Genomic DNA, 12422 nt, shown 5'->3' on the forward strand with positions numbered 1-12422 from the left:
ATACCCCAGTATCTGTTCCTGAATTCGTTTTAGATCCGTCACTGAAGACGCGGACCTCTCTGGGGTTCAATCCTTCATTGGGTTCTTCAAACAATTGTATCTTATATTTTTTGTCAAAGGTGTATTGTTTTGGGATCCTATCCACAGCCGCCTCCAGTAGCTGCAACGTCTTGTGGAGATAAATGAAGAAATATGTATTATTATTATACTTCCTCTTAGAATTCTTGTAATGCCGTTAGCATACAATTTTCAGTACAATTTATCTCCGCGCGTCATGATCCATTGCCATAGAATATTCGTAAAAAATAATACACATTCTTGCAATTCGAAGTTATGTGAAATTTTATTAACAAAATGAAAATAGGTGAAATAAATAACATAATATATTTATATGAAATATTAATTAATTTGTACATTATTTTATTCTTACAGTTAGATCAATTCCTCTCAATCAGAGGACAACAATGCACATAATATACAGAGTTCTGAAACTTCAACTTTTCGGAAGTAGCTATTGCCATCATTCTCTAATAAGTAATTAACATCATAAAATTATTTAAGAAGTGGGAACATCTAGGTTCCTTTCACGATTGTAATTATAATATTCGACATTCATACAGTTCTTTAATTTATTGATTAATTAGAAGTATATTGTACAGACTAAATATTAATAAGATTGTAAAATTGAATCACAGTATAAGTGGTGTTAATCCCAAAGGCCGGCTTGATAAATCGTTAAGGCCGAATTTAAGATTAATTACAATTAATTAGTTTAGAATATGAACGACACCTCAATAAAAAGGGACAGAGTCTCAGTAACATCAAAATTTTTTAAGTACATGTGAATATGTAGTGCGAAAACAATTTATAAAAAAGTGCAGTATATTGTCCATAATTGCATAGCAACATTAATAATGGTAAAAATATGAAAATCGAATACCTATTCCAATGAAGATAAGTTGCAGGAGGCAAACAACTAAACTGAAGGCAATAAAATACACAGTGTTCATAAAATTGCGGTATACCGTCGCGCATGTCCAGTCATGAGCATGCAATACAAATATAAATTTATTCCATCTTAGGACATGCATGTACAGTACGAAATATTAAAAATATAAAAGTATACTCTATCTCGTATTGCTATATTCAAGATAAGATAAGAAACAAATCGTAACTAGTTTATTAGTTAAGACTTTTAAAATTGTGTCACAATAATAATTGTGCAACAGGAATGAGTGAGTTTGTCGCCGATGATGGCGGATCCGCACAACACTTGGCACCTACTTGAGTATTTAAGCTACCATATACTTAAAACATACCAGTATTTTTCAGAAAAAGACTACTACAATCTAGAGGAGGCACATGGCTTCAGGTCGACGCAAAAGGAGTTCGAAAAATATAGAAATAAATACAACCCTATACCTAATAAATTTACAGAAGCACTAAACGTCCAGTCTGGGTCTAACCATGTATCTTCGGCGCTGTCGCAACAGCCGCCATCCAAAGCGTTAAAGACGGATGTCATTGGTGGCGGCCAACAGCGACGGCGTGTGCGCGTGCCGCCATGACACTGTGTCGAGACTGTCTTCTCCCACAACATAATCTAATGCACCATTTTCAGCGCCATCTGTAGTATCAGTATTTTCTGTACTCGTTGCCTTATTGTCCTGCGACAAAGTCGGCTGTGTCGTATCTTCCTCGTTGGTGCTAACACATGCACGGCATTGCACTTCTTCCTGAGCACCATATCGATGTAAGCTGAGGAACTTTAAGTTGGCCACAATTGAAGAGTTCATCGGGCGCGTGAAATTGACAGTGGTGGCAGAGCGTTCAATCCGACGAGTGCGGCTCTCAGGTTGCGTCAACTCCAACGAATGTTCGCGCCCGTACAATCGCGATTGACCAAATCTGGGCGTCAGTCGCCCAATGAGGTTGTCTTCCTTCCGTGCGCTTTTGCTAATTGGGGCATCTTCCGGAGGTTTTGGTTTCTTTTTAAGAAAGAACGGAGTGAGACGCTCGGCGAGAGGACGCGAAGTGCTGGATCCAGCGTCCGCCACGTTGGAGGTCGAGTTGGATGTCTTTAGCGGTTTCATCGATCTCGTTTGAGTTTTGTTCGGATTGGATTTTCTCTGCACACTGACCCTGGAGAATATTCCGCAGTCCTCCTTCTCCGGGGAATCGCCGGGTTTTACGAGTGCAATGCTCGGTTCGTCAGAAGGCTTCGGTGGGTCGTCTTCGCATACCTTGAGGACGCAGTATTCGCGCTGCAACTCGTCTAGGAGGCTGTCGTCGGTGGACAAGTTGTCGATGTTCGAGCGTGGCCGCTGCGCAGCCTCTGTGAGGGGCGGGCTGGGCGACCGCGCTGCGGGCTCTGGTGGCGACCGCGGCGGCAGCGCACGCGCACGCGGCGGCACGGCAGGTGGAGTGTCGTCATCGCGATGATGAGCGTGGCTCATAAAATTGGCCATCAGCTCGTACTCGCGGCACCGCGACACAGGCTCCGTGTCTGGGCGGCGGGGTGATGCATCGGGCTTGGCGCGCCGTTCCGGCGGCCGAGGCTCTACATCCACATATTCACATAGCGGCGGCTGCGCGGTCGCGCGCGACGGCGATAGCCGCGCTGGCTTCGGCGGCCGCGCAGGCCGCTCCGCCGACGCGTCGCTGTCCTCGGAAGGCTCATGCTTGAGGCACGACATGGTGAGATAACCGCTTCCGGCGGACCGGTTGGACTTGCCGGAAGAGCGTTCGTCGGCGTGCCGTGCTAGTTTCAGCGATTCGGAACTAGAGGCGAGGTCGCGCGTAGCCTGCAACGGCTTACCGTCGAGGTCGACCGAAGGCGCGTTGTCGCTACGCCACGGCCGCCACAGGAAGGGCCCGCCGTCCACGCTGCCCCCAGCGCCCGCCAGGTGTAGGTAATTGTCGTCGCCAATAGGCGCTTGTCTGGGGGAAAATATGCGTTAATATCATTTGTCTAGAAACATTATTTATTATTCGTAATACAAATCATTACTCACTTGCTGCCATATTTGGTTTCACGTGCTAGGGACCGTCGATACGTACGATGCCGATGTTCGAGATTGAACATGACTTCCTGGAGATCACGGAGGGTAGCCACCTCCGCCTCGCGATCCTCCGGTGACAAGTCGTCTATTAACATTAAAAATTCTATTAATAGGTGAAGTGTTTTGGTTTACGTTAACTATAATATCAATTTACAAGTTTAATTTAATACATTTTGTTTAGTACACTTAAATATTATTAAAGTAACGGCCCGTTTCCACGACGGCATCCTGTTAATTGCAAAAGCGATTTTTATAAGATTCTGTTTATTGGCGAATGTTAAGCATTCTGTAAACGTCCTATTCTGTAAGCATCCTGTAGATGCTAGTATTGAAACTGCATTCGCCAATAAAAAGGATCCCGCAAGAAAACTGTTCCTGTAATAAAAAGGATGCCGCCGTGTGAACGGGGCGTAAATGTGTTGGGTAGGAAAATGTCACTTATAATAAAATGTATAAACCTAAGTCGGGAAACTTATTAATATTAACTACAATTACATTAATAATAACACACACACTCATAGCTCCGCAGTAGGGAAACCCTGTATCGCGGGTGCCATGGACACACATATAGACAACTACAAATACACCCAAACGCGAGAGACATAAATGTAGGCCACACAAATATTTCTCCCGGCCCCCGAATCAAACCGGGGACGTCTGCGTGGCAAAATTAAATACACTGAAGATTTTTTTTAAATGGGATAAATGCGTACTGTTATGGGGGTGATGGAGGCGCTGGTCAAGGCAGTGCGCGTGCGCGACGAGCAATGCGTGCAGACGTTGCAAATCGCGCGCCGGGTCGAGACGCAGCGCCAGCGCCACAGGCCCGCGAAGCGTCTCGCGCTCGCCTGCCGCCGTGCCCTCCTCCACACCGCCGCACCCCTCCGCCTCCGCCTCTGGCCGGCTGCAGCTGCAAATATAACATGCACATAATTACACCCAGCAATGGCGGATTTGCCCTAAGGGCCAGTAGGCCCGAGCCTTGGGCGGCCAATCGTGACAAAAATTTCAATAAGGATAACAAGAAATAACTCAAAATATCCTTAAGACTCACGCACATTATGGCGGGCCGCACTGCACCGCATCGTATAACAATAATCTTCCTAAATCACTTTCGTTTATTTTATGTATCAAATATAGATATACGTTACATATCTATAATGTAATGTATAATCACTACCTCACTACGTCTGTCTGTCTGTCTGATCGCGATAAACTCAAAATCTACTAAACGGATGCTGGTACTGACTACATGGCCTGGGGCCTGGGGATTGCAAATCCGCCACTGACACCCAGGTACTTTTTTGTATATATGATTTTGGATAAAAAGTATACTTGTGACTAATTTTTGCATAGTGGAAACAGCATGTATATATACCATGTCCAATAAGTATCTGCGTAGTAACCAGTGTGTGGCCGCGCTGCGGGCGAATGGCGGCACAGCGCAGACAGCAGACGCACCCACTCGGCGCGTTCCACGCAGTTGCTGGCTTGCACGAATAGGACGCGCTCGCGGTGCACTGATGATTCAAATTATATCGACCATTATTAGGTTATCGATAGGCAATAAATAGGTAACGGTGAAAATAGTATGGTTATTAAGTTTTATTGAATGTCATGATCCGCACCACCACGATGTTAAATTATTTTTTGTGAAATTACTCCACTTACAGAATAGTTTGTTTTAATTATCAAACAATGATCGAACACCTAGAAAAAATTCACCTGGATCCATTCCAGGTTCGGCGCTTAGGGTTTTTTTGGGGGTGTGACATATGGAACTGTTTTTGTTTCTGCATGACTTCGTCATAGGCCGGCTCCATTTGCGATGCCGACAGTTTTGGCAAGAAAAGAAGGTGATTCTTTGTTTAATGGTCGCGGGCCGTAGTTTGCCTATCCGACGTAGAGCAGCGCCAGAGAGCCAATTTTTGTTTACAGACACGTTGGTTTTGGTTTAGTCATGTCAGATGTATATTACCTAATGACGACTTTGGTATGACCAATTTTGTTTGGAAACAGACTATCTAAATTAGTTAATCTGGTATGCTGTGCAAAGTAATTGCGTAATTGGAAATCAGATATTTGGTGATAACTGCCTGTCATCATTATTATTATCTACATACCGATCTGGAATATGTTGTTGGCGCCGAGAGGCGCGCCGGCGGGCGGGCAGTCGACAGGCGCGACGGCCACGACGCCCGACAGAGGAAGCCGATGGGCCGGTGTCTTCGCGCCGCACCGCGACCATGTCAGCTCGCCACTGCAATGCAAATTCAAATAATTATACGTTGCCGACATTGCATGTATCGAAATAGGAAATACACAAACATCTATAATTTTAGCCTTATAGTTTTTAGACGGTTATTTCTAACTTTACAGAAGTAAGTTTCAACTGCTGAGCTTGTAATCTGTAAAGCAGTTTCAGACAATTTTACAGAACTAACTTTGCGGAAATTTTAAAGAGTTTATGAATACCTTACAGAGATTTAGGACATTCAGATTTGAAACACATTTATCAAGAACTGCATTCAAAAATATTTTCTCATAAATAAACAATGACATAGAAGCATAAAAAGATATTTAAATTGAAATACAAAGGAACGCACATACTAAAAAAGTTTGCTCTATTAAAAACATATAACTAACATATAGGTGTTGCTGTTAGTTACTACTAACAGAGCCACATTTATAAGGGAGTTTATCTCGAAATAAGAAGCTTTATTGAACTAAGTTTTAACTACCTTGTAAGTCTAAAATGTCTTCTCTTAGCGTGCGCGTGGGCAGCGCGCGTCCAACGGCGCCGAGGCGAGCCCGCGCCTGCGCGTACTCCCTCCGAACGTTTTATCATCGTCCTGTTAGTATAGTTAAATATAACAATAAACATTATGGCTCTTTTTTTATTACATCAAGTGACGGGACGACAAGTTGTGCGTCTGATGGTAAGCTACACGCCTGTCCATAACAGTTGCAGTGCCATTCAGAGCTTTAAATCGCAAAGATCTGAAGGGTACTGCCACTGCGCCCGTCACCCTGAGACGTAAGCTGATAAGTTCCATGTGCCTGTAATTTCACCAGCACCCTTAACCTTCAAAACCGGAACGCAGTAATGCTGACATTACTGCATGGCGGCAGAAATAGGTAAGGTAAACTTCCATCAAGGCTTAGGTAAAATAAATAAAAGTGCAGTAAAATTCAATTGTAGCAGGGTAAAGATGGTGGAGAAGATCTTTACTGTACGTCGAGGGCCATTCATGTCGTGAACAGTACATTATAGTATAATACATACCCGTGTCTGATCCAAGTGAAGCAATAACCAAAGATATAGTTTTAAATTAAAAAGTTCACAAACAAGTAATTGTTTATTTGAGTCGTAAAGTAATCGGCAGAACTTACCCCTCTTTAAGTAGCACCGAAGTTTCCTGGACGTTATTGTTCTGCGTGTCTGAGCTAGTGGAGATTACTTCCAGGAACTGTCTTATTGCTTGTACCTGAAATAAGAGCCATATATTTGAACTATTAAACTGGGTTGCCGTGTGTGGTGCCCTCAAAACTAATATCGTTGCTCTGGTACTCTGCCCTCGGAACGTAAAAAGGCACAACGTATAACGTAGGAACATTTCAAGACCAGATAATTGGTGTGATTCTTTTACATTTATATTCATTTTTCAACTAATGAAAAAACACAGATCGTCATAAATCAATTTACGAGTAAAAAATATGAAATTCCATTGAATTCGGTGGCTGGATAAAAATATTAATAATATTAAATTATCGACTAATATTGTAGATAGAGTTACAAGAATCAGACAGGATGTGGGTTATATTTTTCTGTATCTAATGGAGCAATGAACATATTTGACGTAACTCCATTTATGCCATTCTTCCATGAGGGGTGCGAATTATATTAATAATTATAACAGGCATAATAAATATAAAGAAACCCATATACAACTAAGTTATGAAATAATAACAATCATACGATTACATACTTTATAGATAGAACTTCAATAAAAAATTGGCACTGGACCAAAATAAACAATAATAAAAAATAAAATAAAGTAGCCGTCATTTATGCTAATGTTCACAGTGCAGTGCACGGTAATCCAGTGCAGAAAAACAGAACTATATTTGTTGGGATATGACATAATGTACCGTAGACTTACGTGTCTAGCCGTGCAGAAACTACGGTACAGCTCGGCCATGTACTCCTCCTTGCAGACCTGCTGCGCCGACCGACTGCTCACCAAGTTGCCTAACGACTGGATCGTCTTCGAGATCAGCGTTAAAGTCCGATTCGTTTGTGGGTCCTTTACAACAATCAGCATTTGTTATTTTGTGAAAAAAATATCCTAGGTTCAAGGGCGTTGGAAAGTGCCAAAGATGGATTAGTGTCGCCCCACACCAACTAAATTTAAGCCGCGTTAATTTAGGCGCTTTCCAATTTCTTCTTTTACTTTTTCTAATATTAATTATATAATAATAATTATACTCTTGAACAAAAAAGCAATCTCTAATTTGATGAAACGGGAAGCGTCGAAATTACGCACTTGAGGCGTACATCACAAATTGACAATAAGATATAGAAGGTAGAGATTTTAGTCTCGCTGCATTTTCGCCTCCCGGAATAAAGTCGGATTCTCGAGACACGACGCGGTCTCAAGAATCCCGGGAAAAACGAGACTTTCGAGACTATTTCGAAATAGGTTTTAATACTAAAAAGCTAAGCTTTTAAACATTAATTCAAATTATAAAATAAAAAAAAATATTTATGAAAGCCCCACTCTACAGTGTCACTATGTCCATATAACCAGTATAAATTTACTGTCTCTTTTTTTATTTACTAGATTATTTAATGCTGTTTAATTAATTGAGTTTTTTAAAAACTGAAAACATCTAGTCTCGAAAATGCTAAAAAATGTTAAGATATTCTTGAAATTTTCTAGACCGAGAATTCAGGGGTGAAAGTCTTAGTAATAATAATAACTTACAATCTGTTCTGTGGTAAGGTCGAACAATCGGGGCCCGAGTATAGCAGGCGCGAAAAACCGCAGGAAAATGAACCCTGAGACGACCGAGTAGCGCACCTCGGCGTTACACGGGAAATGCCGCGCCGCACATTGGCGCAGCGCGTCGAACAGCCGGCACATCGCCGCAGGGCACATGGAATATGACGACGTTATCGCCGCGAACACCTGTCCAACAGCAAACATCATGGTCAACATAGGTACTCTAAATAGATATAATAATAATGGGATGGAGGGCCTGCTCGACACGGGAAACATTGTTCGCCGCTTCCTTTAATAACCATTTAATTAATTAGGCAATTACTCCAAGGTATGGCGAGGTCGTTGGTTCGAGTCCAGCTGGATCGTTGGATTGGTTCTTCGTGTTCGATCTTTGTAATTAATAATTATAACGATCTGGTGGAGTAATTTCATAAAAATTTAATATCATATTTGAAATTCAATAAAGTTAATATTGTATTGATTAAATTTTTATTGAATTGATATTCAACGGCACGGTATGCAAGAAAACGTCGGTTCGAATCCGACCGGATCGAAGGAATTTTTTCTGAGTGGTCGATCTTTGTATTAATAATTATAACAAACTAGTGGAGTAATTACACAAAAAATAATTGAATATCAATTCAATAAAAATTTAATTAATACAGTGAATAGCGACATCTCTCGCCAGGACTGGTAGCTGTAAAGGTACTAACTGGGTGATAAATCTGTCATAGATTTCTCATAGATGGCGCTACGACTAAAAAGTCTTTGAAAGACCAAGTACAAAGACACGACGGAAGCACATAGAAAAATTCGTGAGGTCCGTTGGTTCGTTCCGTGGCTTAGTTGGTATAGCGTGTGGCACGGTATGCAAGAAGACGTCGGTTCGAATCCGACCGGATCGAAGGAATTTTTTCTGAGTGGTCGATCTTTGTATTAATAAGTTAATATTGTATTTATATCGTGCCTTTTTTGAAGACGGATTCCAGTTTAATGCGTAAAAGTGTTGCCCGCTTGCGAGCAGCTAGTGATTGCAGTCGATAAATATTCTATGGACTATCGATTGGTCACGCTTAAGGAGTAAATAGCTGTACTTGTTTCATTTGAATCATCCTCGACAATTACTAAGCACAAATTCATCTGCATTGTCAATTTTTGTAAGTTTGTACATACATACATACATGTACATTGTATTTAGTAGTTTTTTTTATGTAGTTGGTAGAACTATGTTTATGAAAAATACAAAGTGGAAACATACGTTAAAGATTTTCATTTTAATTCAAAAAAGATAATCAAATTCGGCTGTTCTTGTTAAAATGTATATGAATAAAAAAAATTCTCGATACTAGTAGGTAAATTGTGAAAATAAGAATAAAGAAAGCAATAACGCAATTAGTAATCATTATATTACGTAACATTAACAATCCAGTAATTTTTGGCAAAATTTTATCGTTCGCAATCTATAGATCAAGCTATCGACAACAACCACATAACTATTTAAAATTTAAAACCTTAAAAACCTAAAACCTAACCTTACAAATGTCATTTTACTCCGTCTTCAAAAACGACATACTATAGTAATTACGGCTATCATAAAGTACGGTCCGAAGGACTTTTGACAAATACATAATATTCATATGCCTAGAATCGTCATTCTCAGTATAGGTGGGTAGTTATTATTACTTACTCGCTCGACGTAGTCTTTCAGATTGACGAGATTGGTAGCAATAGCGGCGGAGGGTTTGACTCGCGCGGGGTCGATTTCGCAAGGACGCTTCTCGGCCAGCACCGCGGCCAGAGTGGGCCGCAGGACTGAGCGCAAGTATGAAGCGCCACTTAGACGCATCGCCTCGTCCATCATTTTCGAAACAAGTGTGTTGCCGCGGAATATCGTCGTCGCATCGCTGTAGAATATGAATATATTTATTATTAATAGTTACCACGACCAAATTGAGGACGTACTAAAGTAGCGCGAGGTCAAGAAACCCTTAACCAACGAGCATGTATGAAAGCACTGACGCGTCGTGATAAGGCGAAAGAGTTGTGTCATCAGGATCGTAGTGCGTGGATTGTGTGGGTGTATGTATGTATTAATGGTAGTAAACTCCATATCGTAGTAGTAGTATGAGCATTACTGCGTTCCGGTTTTGAAGGGTAAGGGTGTTGGTGAAATTACAGGGACATGGGACTTGTCGACTTATGTATCAGGGTGGCGGGCGCAGTAACAGTGCACATAAGATCTACGCGATTTAAAGCTCTGAATGGCACTGCAACTGTGTCGCTTACCACCAGGCACACGACTTGTTCGTCCCGTCACTTGGTATTGTAATAAACAAAAATGTAAAAAAATCTATAAATGTCACAGAATATGATGCTCGACGCTGATGAGAAATTTAGTATACTAAAGATTTTAATGATTACTAAAGTACAAGAACAAACTCAAGAAAGCAAAAATAGATTAAGTTACTTAAACATGATGTCAACGCATGGACTCCTCTCTGGACACTCCCGTCCTACTAGAGAAAACAACTATCTAGACCACTGCTATCTAAAACTGAATAATAACAATAATAGAGCCTGGATCGGAGTTTTGAACACAACAATTCCGGATCATTTAATGGTGCTTCTTAATATTTCCAATAATTCGAAAATTTACAACCAAAATAAACAAAAGTTGACTATAATAAAGCTCTTGAAAGTCTAATCAAAAAACAATTAACTGCATTACTACAATGCAATGACCCCAATATACTCACAAATACATTAATAAGCATGTTACAGGAATCATTGAAAGAAAATACTGCTATTGTAAACATCCCTAAATCCAGGCGAATTATTAAGCCATGGGTTACTCCAGGTATATTACGATGTCAGGAACAGAAATAAAATGCAAAGAAAGTTGTGCGCTGATCCCGATAACCAAATTTTAAATATCACCTATAGACAATACCGTAATTATATCAATAAACTTCTAGAAGTTAAAACGGAAATACGAGAGAGAGAAGCTTGCTAAAACTAACAAAAATCCAAGACTGTTGTGGTAGCGTATAAATAATATAGCTAATTATAAGCCGGAGAAGATGTCACACGTAGAATTACTGAAATTAAAACAATATCCTTCTGAGTCTGTTAATTTTGTGAATAATTACCTTGTGAATGCAGGTAAAGAACTGGCTGAGAAAATTCTCACAGCAAATTCTCAGAAGACTACTAATGTTAACAACATAGACAAAATAGCGCTTGAAGAGTACTCGGGAAATTCTGAGTCGAATTCCAATGCTACTAATTACAGAATGACGTCGTTTGTTCTGCTAGAAACTTATCCCGAAGAAGTTTACTCTGTTCTTATGAATCTGAAGTCCGATTGTAGTCCGGGATGGGGCTATATTACAACAAGGTTTTTGAAATTGGCACATGTTGAGGTAACTCCAATTATCACAGATTTGGCGAATGAATGTTTCCAACAGTCTTTCCTGTTGCCCTAAAATGTTCAATCATTACATCGGTGGAGAAGGGTGGAGAAGGAGACGATGCCGGCAATTATCGAACCATCTCTGTTTTAACGTCAACGTAGGTTTTTAAAATGATTAGACATGTAGCAGGAAAATACCTTTGAAATATAGTGTACATTGCACTAGCTCAGTTGGTTATGTATCTATGTTGTTGCATTTCTGTTTAAGGTGGCACTGCTAAGACGAAGTTCCTGGAGTTGGAAAGAGCACAAAGATCCCTAATTAAAGTGATGTACTTTCTACCGTATAGATTCTCCACTGAGGAATTGTATAAGCATGCTGATCTATTGTCTGTTAGAAAACTATATGTTTTATGTTGCATTCTGAGGTTACACAAAACTTTAACATTTGTCTATAAAATATTCAACAAAAGAAGAAATCGTCCTGTTGCCTCTGCCATACCTGTTAAAACAAGTTTTGCTAAAAGACAATTTACAAAATGTATAAGACGAAGTGCCGATGTATACATTAAATAAAAAACTTCACATTTATCCTATGAATTTATACGAGTGTAAAAGTACCCTGAGCGCATGGCTTAAAACACAAAAATACGGTGATGTGGAAGGTCTGTTACAAACTATGATGTGACAGAAACTTACACCTAACATATGTTACAGATGAGTTATAGTAGATACACACACAGTTACACGCATTGTGCACATGCACACGGGCACATAGACACACGCATACTCGAAGATACACACCCATACACGCACACTCATGCACGCACACACACACACACACACACACACACACAAACATACACACACGCGCGCACTCACGCACGCACGCGCGCACACACACACACACACACACACACACACACACACACACACACACAC

General features: G+C 40.7%; 1 protein-coding gene across 1 annotated transcript in view; it reads right to left on the reverse strand.

Moving 5' to 3' along the window:
* Positions 1-472: 472 nt before the first annotated feature.
* LOC113233372 (GTPase-activating protein) overlaps positions 473-12422 on the reverse strand; it is a 22185-nt gene continuing 10235 nt past the window's right edge. The window contains exons 6-15 of the mRNA XM_026468497.1: positions 9756-9972; positions 8051-8254; positions 7226-7369; positions 6456-6550; positions 5804-5914; positions 5186-5322; positions 4441-4582; positions 3776-3972; positions 3015-3147; positions 473-2940 (exon numbers count right to left, since the gene is read on the reverse strand). Coding sequence (XP_026324282.1) covers positions 1509-2940; positions 3015-3147; positions 3776-3972; positions 4441-4582; positions 5186-5322; positions 5804-5914; positions 6456-6550; positions 7226-7369; positions 8051-8254; positions 9756-9972 — 2812 coding nt within the window. The 3' untranslated portion in view covers positions 473-1508. The remainder of the gene's footprint in view (positions 2941-3014; positions 3148-3775; positions 3973-4440; positions 4583-5185; positions 5323-5803; positions 5915-6455; positions 6551-7225; positions 7370-8050; positions 8255-9755; positions 9973-12422) is intronic.

This window comes from Hyposmocoma kahamanoa, unplaced genomic scaffold (genome assembly GCF_003589595.1).
Source record: "Hyposmocoma kahamanoa isolate Upper Pololo Valley unplaced genomic scaffold, ASM358959v1 78, whole genome shotgun sequence".
In the NCBI taxonomy this organism is placed as follows: Eukaryota; Metazoa; Arthropoda; class Insecta; order Lepidoptera; family Cosmopterigidae; genus Hyposmocoma; species Hyposmocoma kahamanoa.